The 13321-nt window shown below is 39.5% G+C and overlaps 1 protein-coding gene across 2 annotated transcripts; it reads right to left on the bottom strand.

Moving 5' to 3' along the window:
* Positions 1-1750: 1750 nt before the first annotated feature.
* On the bottom strand, positions 1751-13033 carry LOC115017986 (uncharacterized). Of its 2 annotated transcripts, XM_029446765.1 has the most exons (15): positions 12694-13033; positions 12043-12088; positions 11177-11331; positions 9798-9929; positions 8874-9062; positions 8470-8568; positions 8190-8378; positions 7786-7884; positions 7506-7694; positions 5673-5776; positions 4804-4883; positions 3326-3473; positions 2765-2927; positions 2598-2651; positions 1751-2508 (listed from the first exon to the last, which is right to left on the bottom strand). In XM_029446765.1, exons 1-15 carry the CDS (start codon positions 12782-12784, stop codon positions 2252-2254), a joined length of 1995 nt encoding a protein of 664 aa, XP_029302625.1. In that variant the 5' UTR covers positions 12785-13033; the 3' UTR covers positions 1751-2251. The 2 variants fall into 2 exon arrangements, with proteins under 2 accessions (XP_029302625.1, XP_029302626.1); XM_029446766.1 differs by lacking the exon at positions 2598-2651.
* Between the last annotated feature and the right edge of the window lie 288 nt (positions 13034-13321).

A 13321-nucleotide genomic window follows, 5' to 3' on the forward strand; every position in this document is an offset into this window, starting at 1 on the left:
GTTTGATAAATAGTTTTAGGCGTTGTTTGTTGAAGTTTATAAATGTCACATTTTAAAGGAATTTATTTAATCATAATAAAGAAGTCAGTTGGCAATAACAAAAAACATAAGTGGGATTCCAAAGTTGTTACTTTTAAATGAGCTAGTCCTTAATGGCATGTAAAGTATTTAGATGTCTAACTAACAGTTGCCAATATGTATCTACCTTGGTCTTCCAGCCACTCATCGACAGATTGTTGTTTCTACTACCCCGGTAGCTTAGATCAGCAACAACGCATACTACGACAACAACCCACACATTTGCGGTTACAAAGTGTTGAGGCGCTCAAAGTCAAAACTGTCTCAACCTGTCAGAATCAAAACGAGGCAGTGCCAGTGAATCACCTGATAGGACCGTGAACCAGTGACTCATTCAGGCAATGAAGCAGTTACTGCTTCGGACGTCATATGTCACGTGACTTGAAGCAAGCTTCGAAGCAGTGGTTCTATGGAATCAGAATCAGAATCAGAATCAGAAATCCTTTATTTGTCCCACAACGGGGAAATTTACATTGTTACAGCAATGTGTTGTAGAATTGTAGTTCAGGGTTTGAAGCATGTATTGAAGCTTCAGTATCACACTGCCATCACTACATTACATACCTTGTCGCTCAACTCCTGTTTGCCTGTCTTTCTACGCGTCTGCCTACCTATGGGTGGTGATGGTCTAGTGGTACGCCTTCCAAACAAAATGTTAGAAGGTCGGGAGTTCAATACCAGGCTGCCACCAGTGTACCCCTGAGCAAGGTACTTAACCCTGAGTTGCTCCAGGGAGATTGTCCCTGTACTTAGTTCAATGTAAGTCGCTCTGGATAAGAACGTCTACTAAATGAAATGTAATACTTGCAATTTTTCTCTCACCATCTGCCTACTGGAGAGTATTGCATAATTAAACTATTTAAACTTACTCCGTTTCCAGAGTCTAGTGTTTTACGCCTGGGTCTCCTCTGGACGTAACCATAACACTATCAACACTGGAATAACATTTAGATATCTGGCTCTTCCTTTTCCCGTCCGTGATCTGGAATTACTTTAAATAATCTATTAATCCAAGACGGGTCTAAACTTGAAAGTTATCCTTTGTTTATGACTACAAAGTGTAAGAAAAAAGACACTGCAGGAGAAATGCTTTGAACTTCAACTCATGAATACAGTTGTGGTCCTGAATCCTGATTCTTGCCCACTCCCTGCCTTATTTGTTTGCCATGTTCTGACTGCTTCTTCGGTTTTTGACCCCTGTTTGCTTGGAATAATCTGTCAAGAGCTATGAGGCGGGGAATCTTTTGGTGCAAATGTTCCCTGTCAACCCTATAGCATTGAGGGAAAGTACTTCAATTGTTGTGATGAAATTAACCATGCAACATAATACTTTCACTCAAAGTTAGCTTGCATCGAGCAAAAGAATCCCATAAAGACAAGGTCCTCCCTGGGGTAGGGGAACAGCTCTTTGCATGCGGAAGTCTGCTCTTTGTCTGAGTTATTGGTTATAAAAAATATGCTTTTTTTGCCGATTTTCTGTGAATTCAGTTTAAATTTGTGTTACATGGATGGAAACCTAAATAGTTTGAGCTTTAAAGGCCCACACAAAAACAACAGGCCACTGTCTAGAATAAAATACACATCCTGCAATGTCACAGTATTCAATATTAGCCTCCTGTGAAGCAGGTTTCTCCCAAGCTCATGCCCAAAATTAAGTAAGATAAGACACAAGTTTCATTATAATTGTTGTTTATTCAGATAAATACATAACACTTAAAGCACTCACAGGTCTTATTATATATTATATATATCTATTCCAGATATTTTGGATGATAAATCCTGTCATTTATTTTGAGGGAAAAACATGTGTGCAAACATTTGTCATTTATTATATCATTTAAATATGTAAGTATAAAATAACAAAGACTAGCATAATACTCTGAAAGCAAAAACACATTAGATGAGGGATCTATTCAATTGAACTTGATCGAGTCCAAGTTCAAAAGCAGTTGAGATCAAGTTGAGATGGAATCATGAGCAAATCAAGTTCTGTTCAAGACCATAATAGGCAACAGTGTCTAATGCTAATCCTCTGCACAAAACGTGGATAACAGCTCATTTTCGTTACTGCAGGCAAGATAGTAGATAACAGACAAGTTTAACAAAGGTATAAATAGCATATTTAGCAAGTGAACCGTTGCACGCTGCTTTGGTAACAGGTAACAGTGGTGACCTAAGGACGATGACACTTGGAAATAATGAAATGGAGCGACTGGAGAATAGAGTTATGTTGGAAATCAGCAAAAACATTAACTTCATCAAATAAGTAGTTGTTCCCAGGGATCAGTTTAGGGAAGCTGCAGCGATCAGGTGTTTTCAGGATTTGAGGTGAGGCCATATGTGTGACGATGCCATTTCTTCCATGGATTTTCAGCACGTTGCCGAACATGATGCTGTGCGGAGACACACTTTCCAAAGTTCCGATTCGCACTAAACGGGGACAGAAACACACACATTTACAAATTGCAGCATTTCTTCTGAAGTTAAGAAACAATCAAAACTATAAACCGATATCTTACTTTCGTCGCAAAGATTTGTTTCATTCAGATTGTTAACTGACAGAAGGATGGATTCTGAAAAAGGACATTATACACACATATTATTGATATTATACACTGGAATACACATCAAGTTAAAATGACAAAGATCAGATATTTTTCTGTTAGACAAGCGCCGCAAAACTGACCTTTAACCCTCTCGCTCTCATTCTGTCGTGGTTGCTGTACTGGACTCAGCTTCCCTGCACAGCAGGACCACAGTGAGGGGTTGTAGTAGCGGTGACCACAGCATCGGTATCCTGTCTTTGCAGAGTAGAGCACCTCCTCGTCCTCACTCGAGCAGCAAACATTCTAGTTATAAAGTAGATATAACAAACAATATGAATGGTCACATTAAGTAAAAATAAGACTTTCTGTCAAAGGGATGTGCAGAACAATTGAAGGGAAAAAAAGAATTAAACTTATAGCATTGTTTTAGGTCAAATCTCACATGTACTGTCTTCATAGTGAGTTTGTCGGCTAAGGAACTAACGCAAACGTGGTTTTAAGAACTTTGTCAGGTATTTATCACAACTGTGCAATATGCATTCACAAAATTTTCCAAGGGCATAGTTGGGAATGAAAAAATTAAAGCAGAGTTCAAAGATGGGTATGATCCGAGCAATTTCGCCAGAAATAGGGGGGCAGGAAGTGGGGAATAGACCATATCCAAATGAAGGCATTATTATTAATATTATTATTGAACCTACCATTGAGGTTTGCAGAATGGATCCACAGCACTGCCCTTCATGTCCAATAGTCAGGGTGTGTAGTGCCCATGCACAGCACTTCATCCGCGGGTCTTTAATGTTGTAGGCTTTTACCCCACAGCAGTGGGTGTTTTCCTTTTTGTGATGTCTGGTTGGAGAAACAAAGCTTATTAATATCAAATCTGGTGATTTAGATAAAGAAGTAATTATTATTAGAATATGCTTCCTCCGGGCATTAAGTATGCGGGTTGTCAGAATGGAAGATAACTTCTTCAGCATGGTGTCTACAGAGCTACGAGGTTAAAGCAGCATATCAGCAGCGCAGCTTCAGTACTTTGTCACAGTATGGCTGCAATCACAGACAAGCATGAGAAACTGTTACATATTATCAGGTTGATCTGACCAGCATGTCAGCAAACACTTGCCGACTTACACAGATCCAGCACTGTACTGTGTTGCTCCTGAATGTTGCACTTACATTGGTTTGGCTTATCTGTAGCTTTTGTTTTGCACTTAAAGGATTGTACCTATTTGAAGCTAATGCTCTTGCAAGATTATTGCTGTTCAGAGTTGTATCCTCATGATTGTTGGCACTTATTGTAAGTCGCTTTGGACAAAAGCGTCAGCTAAATGAACTGTAGTGTAATGTAATAATACGGAGCATCTACATGTGTCTCTTGCCACCTGACACATATGAATCCAATAATCACTTTCCTTTTAGCTCTGGTGTGGTCTACCCCAAGTCCTCAGAAAAAAAGATATCTGGGTCTTTAGCTTCCTAGATTCTCTTCACTTTTTAATTGTTAACTTTGTCTTTATTCTGTTTGGTAGCACACAGTGCACACGCTGAAAACAACTAGCAGCTCAGCTGGAAAGGGGATTGATGAGAGTCGTTGAGATTCAACCAATTCAATCAAAACAGGGCTAACCATAAAACCAAAACTGTGGCTTAAAGGTAAAAAGCTGAAAGAGCTGCTGAGTCGGGTGATACTTCTCTCTGGATTTATCCCTGCCAACGATTGCTTTCATATTACACAGACATTTGTTCTGTTTATTAAATATCAATTAATGCAGCTTTAACCAAAATGCCAGACTAAAACATAATGTAACTCTGTAATATCAGGGCCCTATTAAGATATTGACAAAACATGTACTTGCACATGCATTTGACAAATGTAGACAGAGCAGACATTCATTGCAGCTGCAAAACCAGACAGACAGACATTCCTTGGAGCTGCAAAACCAGACAGACAGACATTCCTTGGAGCTGCAAAACCAGACAGACAGACATTCCTTGGGTCATAATATTATTTAAATATTTTTCTCAACAATCAAAAAAGCAAGCGAAACATAGCCAGCCAGGGAGTAAAATTTTCCAAGACATTCCTGTCTGAGTTTCTGTATCCCCAAGAAAGAAATACTGTTTCCCAAAGAGCCACATTCCCTAGGTGTGGGAAATCAGGCTGATAAATAATTACCTGTGTCCATTGCAGCAGATCTGGGTGTGAGGCCAATAGAGTTCTGTCCCGCAGTAGTGTTGTCCATGTGAGACATAAAACTGAGAACAACACATAGTCCTTTTAGCTGGGTTATAAGTAATACTGATCTCTGAACATCCCTATCCATTTTCTCTGTTATTTTACAAGTGGTCATTACAACAGAGAACTCTGGGTCGTGCCAAGCCATACAGCATCTGTCCGCAGCACTTGAAGAATCAGAGAAATAAAGTAAAAGTGTGCAGCAACATAGTCACAAGCAGGCTCAGTAATACACACATTCTAATGCACACATGGGAACATATTTATGCATGAATTCTGATTAAAAAAAATACACAAAACAAAAACAAAACATATATATCAACCTTTTGCCTTTGCTGTTAATGTAAACGAGGTCACTATTAGCAGTGCGTTGTATCCATTGGAAAGAAACACACTCACTTGCTGTATATAAGGAGCTGGGTGGAGCTCTGAGGCTTCTCAACCAAACTGCAGGGTTTTTTTACAGTTATAACTGAGATGCATTGCTGTCAGTTCTAAAACCGATAAATTATTCTTTGCATAGATTATATTAAAGAAATGTGATACAATTCCTCAAACCAGCATTTTCTATTGATTAAAACTGTTGTCAGAAGATACATAAGGCAGCCACTTACACAAAGTAGGCTACTATTTTTTCTTTTTCTTTTTTTAAGCAATGCAGTGATGTAATCAAATTACTTGCAAACCCACAAATCTCAAAGGTGAGGGTGGTTTTATGTTTTCCACAAATAAAACACAAAGAAAAATGCTTGACCTTTACAGGAGAAATACTCCACCCAGCTGAGGAGACACAATAAATGTCATAGTACTTGATCTATCCAAGGTTTCCACTCAGACTTCCGCTCGGATACACAGCCAACACAGCAGATATGCGTATGTGGGTTATACACAGGAGGGGCCTCATCACATCGACCTAAACAGATGTGGGTGGGGGTGTAGAGCAAGAAGACAAAATAGTCGGGAGTTATCAGGCAGACAGTGTGACGTCTGGAAAACATGACTCACTGAGAAAAATGGAAATGTGTGAGAACTATCAACACACACATCAATTAGGATGTTCACCAGCATGTACAGTTTGATTTATATTTCTCAGAACAATAACCTCTTTGATACACAAACGTAAGAGCCTATCCTCTAACCAGGATAGGGGAATTCTTATGTGTGTGAACAAAACCCATGTTTCCAAGATCCAGGTCTGAACCACAAAGACACAGCAGCTGATCTACAGTTTAAGGAGTAATTAAGTAATAAATATGACAAAATAAATTCTTCGTCAAATTCTTCACCAATGGTAAAAGGTTTCTTCTCTTATCGATACAGTTAGTCACTAAGTATGACGCTCTCCGTGCACTCGCATGTGTTGATGTGGTGGCCATCAGTAATTGTTTATGTCCTTCTTGTTCATGTTTTTTTCTTTCAAAAAACTTCAAGGGCTTGTCTTTTAACGCCGGGTGCCGGCGAAGCCGTTATTAAGGCTTTGTTGCCTCATGTGCGAGCCTGTATATTCTGCAGAGCGGTGCATGAGAATCACCTGGAGCGATAAACACGCATTTTAAGTAGGACTCCTGATATTGTCTTTTAAATGTCTCCTCATTGAGTCTTTTCCCATTTCCAAAAAAGCTCTTTAAAGACGTTTGTTTTCCACTCATTGTTGCTTGTGGGCTTAATTTTTTGAAGTAAAGTATCACGTGACAGACGAGCGTCTTGACATGTGTCAAGAGACATAGAAGCACATGTATCCGCATCTGACGCAGTGGTCCCCAACCATTGCTTTAAGAGATACATTATGAAAGCTGCCATTGCTGCTTGTACAGTTGGTGATGCTTTGTGACATCTACATGTCATAACTTTCTAGCTGCCATACAACCAGCTATGTCAGGGAAATTAAGACTGCCATTAAGCAACACCACTTGTGGACCCATGGGAATAAACACATAATAGTAGAAGGTTTCACATGTACTTTAAGTCCATCAATGTTGGTCATTCCTGGACAATATGTACCAATTAATCCACCGGTTTACATTGACAATTTCAGGAGAATGCTCTTTAAACATGCTAGCTGCCAGCTAATATCTATTTTAAAAGGTGCTAAAAGCTTCTGTCCAGCTTATTGAGGGAAAAGAGAAGCTGCTTATGCTCTCAAATAAATAAAACATATTTGGGACTATATCGGACTTGTATGCCTTAAATGCCTTTACAATTGATAAAGTACTGTACTGTCTGACTACTCCTTTTGCAAAAGACACTAAACAGTTAAACCTATAGTTTGGTGCATGATGTCACCTGGCTCCAGTAGCAGGTCTATCTCTTCAGTTTCTAACAGAGGGTGTTTTCCACTAATTTGAGTGCCACCTTAACAAAACCCAGGAGCAACTGGCAGTGTCTTATCCTGCATGTTCAGACATTCCCTCTCTAGCTCCTGAATACAAAGACAACTAACCAACAGAAATAAATATGATTCACTGTATCAGTTAGTTTAAGTCTTTCACAAGCTTTGTTTCAGTTGGTGAGAAAACATTTCTAAATTTGAGTTGTGAGATTAGTTTTTCCAGGTAAATATTAACATATTTTATGTGGTTAGGAAGTGGTTCTCAGGCTTCTCCCTGATTAGCTGAAATCTCAGACGCGAAGTTCAGACGCACCTGACTCCTTCACGCAGCAGCTGGAACTGATGGGTTGTGTCTTCAGAGCGTTCTGTATCAAACAGCAGCACTCAGTTTTAGAGTCAAACTGGTTATTTCCACAGCACAGGTGGTCACAGGAATATCTCGTCAGGATCGTCTTGTTATGGGTCGGACCACAACACAGCTGTGTGTGATTATTAAATACCTCTGGGGACAAAGATCAGGATCACTTTCACCTCAGCCACAACACATCTGACAGAGTTTACCAAGATACTGTATTAGATTCAGCTCTACTCACTTCCACCACAGCATTGGAAATGTGGCGCAGGTTTGTCTACAACAGTAGATTGAGAGCTTAGTTCTTGGAATGTGTTGTGGGCCTTTGTTCCTAAGTGAGCTTTTAAGACAAAGATGAAGTAAACATACAGGCATCACACACACAATTCAGCACAAAAGTTCCTCATGCAATCCTAATCAGATTTCTATTCTAAGACTTTAATTGGGAAATGTGTGAAGGCAGGGCTATTTTTGTATCTCAGATGAAATTTGACGATCATGAGAGAAATGTGGTAAAACCTTTAATTGTCAATGTAAAATGTAACATACGGAATTCTCACAATGTGTTGTACACAAACCAACCAATCAGAAGACGGCATATTATGACAGAATGTTAGACAGGTAAGGACCGATGTTCAGACGCACCTGACTTCTTCACGCAGCAGCTGGAACTGATGGGTTGTGTCTTCAGAGCGTTCTGTATCAAACAGCAGCACTCAGCTTTAGAGTCAAACTGGTTATTTCCACAGCACAGGTGGTCACTGGAATATCTCGTCAGGATCGTCTTGTTATGGGTCGGACCACAACACAGCTGTGTGTGATTATTAAATACCTCTGGGGACAAAGATCAGGATCACTTTCACCTCAGCCACAACACATCTGACAGAGTTTACCAAGATACTGTATTAGATTCAGCTCTACTCACTTCCACCACAGCATTGGAAATGTGGCGCAGGTTTGTCTACAACAGTAGATTGAGAGCTTAGTTCTTGGAATGTGTTGTGGGCCTTTGTTCCTAAGCGAGCTTTTAAGACAAAGATGAAGTAAACATACAGGCATCACACACACAATTCAGCACAAAAGTTACTCATGCAATCCTAATCAGATTTCTATTCCAAGACTTTAATTGGGAAATGTGTGAAGGCAGGGCTATTTTTGTATCTCAGATGAAATTTGACGATCATCAGAGAAATGTGGTAAAACCTTTAATTGTCAATGTAAAATGTAACATACGGAATTCTCACAATGTGTTGTACACAAACCAACCAATCAGAAGACGGCATATTATGACAGAATGTTAGACAGGTAAGGACCGATGTTCAGACGCACCTGACTCCTTCACGCAGCAGCTGGAACTGATGGGTTGTGTCTTCAGAGCGTTCTGTATCAAACAGCAGCACTCAGCTTTAGAGTCAAACTGGTTATTTCCACAGCACAGGTGGTCACTGGAATATCTCGTCAGGATCGTCTTGTTATGGGTCGGACCACAACACAGCTGCTTGTCCACATCAAAAGCCTCTGTGGAAAATGTCGGGATGATTCTTTAAACTGTATCACTTTTATTTCAGCCACAACCACTGTTGTAGTAAACTTTCATGCAGTAAATGCTCTGTTATTAAATAATATAATGTAATAAGGTTACATATCTAATGTTAAAGTAGAGATTGTGTCTGTTCTTACATGTGCTGAAAATGATGAGGTCAGAGTGCAAAAGTACCAGTACAGTAGAACAGAAAAGAATATGCGTTACATGTACAGATGTGTACGACTCAGGTGAACCAGTTGCAGCGTTAGCAGAATCATGATTTTCTTTCTACTTGTGGCATTTTGTATCAGTATATCATCATATCATCATATTTATATGTTTATATATTTGTTGTGAAGTTCTAAGCTCTTACGTTCAGCCTCACTGTGCTGAGGCAGAGTTTAATATTCTGTAAACCAACATCTGCATCATAGGTGTCTGATTATACTGTATGGTTACAAAAAATGAATTGACACCTGTAAGCTGTGACGGCCCCTGCTTAACCTGTCTTATCTCAGTCACAGTGTTGAATATCTTTAAGGTGTCAGTGGAGCAACTGCATTTTAGTTGAATACCCCTGGCCTAGAGCTTGGGTTATGACAAAGCCGATCAGAAGAATCGAGAATTTTTAGTGGGAATGGTATACAATAAAGAAATGTTTTATGTAAGTGTATACTGTACGTTTATATAATGCTTTACTTCCATCAACTGTGTCCAGCTCTACTCACCCTGACCACAACAGTGGGCCTTTGGCGCAGGTTTGGCTACGACGGTTGACTGACAGCATATTTCATTGAGTGGGTTGTAGGCCTTCAGTCCACAGCAAGATGACACCTTTTCGCTAAGACCCTCTGTAACAGCTGTAAAAAAAGATTTTAAAAAAGGGATTGGTTCCACATACAGACAGAGATGAAGTCAAGAGACACCACTATGACCTAACCTATCTTTGGACATGGGAACCTCTCAGCACCATATAAATATGTTGACATATACAAAATTCCGGTTGCAGACTATACAAAAAATGATCATGATTCTGCTAATGCTGCAACTGGTTTACCTCTGTCTTACACATAAGCCAGCGCTGGGAAATTCCCACGTTCAAGACGAACCATGTTCAGCCAAAATGAACATTGTACATGTGGTTACCATTTCTTCTTCAAATGGAGCAGCACAGAAGCTGGCCATTGTGGAGGCACCGGCAACTTGACGTGGGGTGGTTCCTTGTGCTAGGAAAGCATGTCATCTGTATTATATTCACTTAACACTGTGCAAGGATGAGTGTTGATTGTGTGGAAACTAAAATACAATAGTACTCCATAAAAACGTATGTAATGTTGCTGTGATATTTACCAAAGTAGCAATATACTGTACGTTCTGTTACCAGTTTATTTTTTAAAGCTAAAAAAAAGTATTGGAGACACTTTTCAGTCTAACGCAATAAAACATAACAGCACCTTCAAAATGGCCGTACAGTTGAATCAAGACCTCTTTAGTTTCAACAAAAACTGAGCATTATAAACTTCATGAAGGTAAAATAGACTCTTGTATTAGTCTGCACTGGTTTTACCTAGGTGTAATTGGCAGATGAGGTAAATATACAGATTTGTTTTAAAGCGCAGGTAGTTAATAGACCTCTTAAAACAGAACATAGAATCCAACACACAATACCATGCTGTTTAGACCTTTGCCAACATTCACGTGTCAATCATTTATGCAAATAAGTGTTCATTTAGGTGACTTGTTAAACACTTTAGTGTCAATGACAAAATCATTAAAACACAAAAGCAGAGCAAAAGTAATCAATGCATGAGCAATAACACAGACTGTCTGTGTTATTGCTCATGCATGTGGATTACTCATCAAGAGGTTTAGGATTCTTCAGATATTTCATTCAGCCCATGAGGGGACTGAGCCAGGGCTAGATGAAGAGTCTCTCACACCAAGGTTGAAACAAGTTATAATCCAGGGTAGTTGCCAATTGAAGCCATTATGTGTCTTTATTTGTTTTAATTCCTTATTTGCATACAACAGCTTCCCTTCTTTATTGTTGATAACAAATCCAACATTGGAATTTCTTGCTTGTCTGACACAAATATGTGGTCATTACCTGTTTTGGTGTATCCATTTTCTACTTTACAACAAGTGTCTTCTTCAGGGTTGAAAGCCTGCCCTCCACAGCGTGACCGCTCTGCCCCTGGATAAAGATGATTCTCACAGCATACGGCCTTGCGGATGTCATACCCTATTTCCATCCAGGTTTTTCTGGAAGACGATCATTAGTATCGCATTAACATCAGAGTAACTTTGTAGAACATACAGTTATTTTACATATAAACGTAATCTTCTTTCATGTCTATGCACATTTCACCCTTATCCTTTGTAATACTGCCCTCTGATGGAGTTTTGCGAAAACTTTCTTTACTAGTTACACAGGTACGTATACCGGTACATATACATTTACACTCTCACTGTCCACTTGGACATATTACACAGGAACAAATATAACCTACAGTAATAGATCATGTTTTAAGGTTCCAGCAGGGAAGGTGGGAGATCAGAATCAGCTTTATCGGCCAAGTATATGTGCACGTACAAGGAATTTGACTCTTCCATTGGGTTGCTCGACCTGTAAGAAGTAACAGTTGATACCGTAAAAGGTTTTGATTCTAAAAGGTTTACAAGTAGAGATGCTAAAGTAAGGACACTACAGAAATGCCAAGATTTTGAACTTTTATTCAACCATTACTTATTCATCTTGGGACCATAATTGTGCAAGGCAAGCTTTCCATTGTGGATATTTTTAGCCTGATGATACACCAGAGAAAAGTTTCCTAGCAGCCCTTCCCCGACTTTCTCACTCTTTATAACATGTCAGCCGCTGGGCTTTGTACAGGGCCCAGAATTCGGTGCTACGCCCGTACTTGCCACTGCCATGTGCAATATTTACTTTTGCAACTTTAGAGGAACACTCACCGGCAGCAGTTGTTTTTATAGGCTTCTGTAGCTCCCACCGTAGCCCCTGCATCAACAGAAAGTTTCCACATTATGTGTCATTGGCAAAATATGTATTGGATTTTATAACATCTTAGAACATGGCAACATGTTTTGGAGATGAACTGTTATTGTTTTGTTGAAAAGCATAAGTTTCAATAGCTACTACATCATTGCATATGTAAAAACATAGGCATATAAGCTATTTCGTGTCAACACACAAGAAAAACAAAATTGCTATGCACTTTTTTAATAACTTCAGACTGCAAAATGCTGAAATTTAACCTCTGCATCTCCACTTTATAGTTTGCTGGACTTGCTGGACTGATTTTAATTCATCATCTCACATCTGTTTATCTGCTTTTTCAACCCACAAGAAAACATTATCATGGACTGCAAGATACATTAATTTCCATCCGAAATTACGCCATTTACATACCTCTCTTTTTCTCCATCTACTTTCTCACTCTCACTCTCACTCTCACTCTCACTCTCTCTCTCTCACACACACACACACACACACACACACACACACACACACACACACACACACACACACACAATGAGAGACCTGCACAAACCCAAGGTCACTCAAATGTGAGCTCCGTCCATTAAGAAAAAAGAATGACTTACCAGAAACATTGGTGAAGCCGCAAATCAGCCAAACTAATAGAATGTAACCCAAAGCAAAAAGAGGGATCATCTTGGAGCGTGTTTGGGTCATCAGAGTGATGCCGATAAAAGAAGACAGGCCTGTATAAATAATGCCGATGTATGCTCCTCCCACTCAATACACACCTACAATTATGTCACTCGATCTGTAAAGTCATGATGACGTTCACATAAAACACTAGGCCACCTACAAGTAGGCTATAAATGTATACAAATATAAACCTTCAGAAAATTGTTTTAGATGTATAGAAGGTCTAATATCCATACATATACTTTTCTCCGGGCCACATCCATCAGCTCCGACTGGAGGATCCCGAGGTGTTCCCAGGCCAGTGTGGAGATATAATCTCTCCACTGAGAGAGCTCCTCCCAGCTGGACGTGCCTGGAACACCTCCAACCTCCCCTCAACACCTCGTTGAAACTTAAGAAAATGTGCAATGACAACAATTTTATCATTTACACGTGTGCATTACAACTTCAGATCACAGTTGATCTACAAAGCAAAAACATGTAGACACAGGTATTTGGAACTGAACAATATTGTATTTAACTTTATAACTAAATAAACTTCTCAAGCTTCTCTCGCTA

The sequence above is a fragment of the Cottoperca gobio genome, chromosome 13 (genome assembly GCF_900634415.1).
Source record: "Cottoperca gobio chromosome 13, fCotGob3.1, whole genome shotgun sequence".
NCBI lineage: Eukaryota > Metazoa > Chordata > Actinopteri > Perciformes > Bovichtidae > Cottoperca > Cottoperca gobio.

What these genes read in the sequence shown, in the direction of transcription:
- LOC115017986 (XM_029446765.1), bottom strand. Translation starts at nt 12,784, where the DNA reads ATGACCCAAACACGCTCCAAGATGATCCCTCTTTTTGCTTTGGGTTAC. An exon ending in CTGCTGCGTGAAGAAGTCAG is followed by an intron (nt 7,885 to 8,189) that starts GTGCGTCTGAAC and finishes TTGTCTTAAAAG; the next exon opens with CTCACTTAGGAACAAAGGCC. An exon ending in ATCTGCTGCAATGGACACAG is followed by an intron (nt 3,474 to 4,803) that starts GTAATTATTTAT and finishes TTCTCCAACCAG; the next exon opens with ACATCACAAAAAGGAAAACA.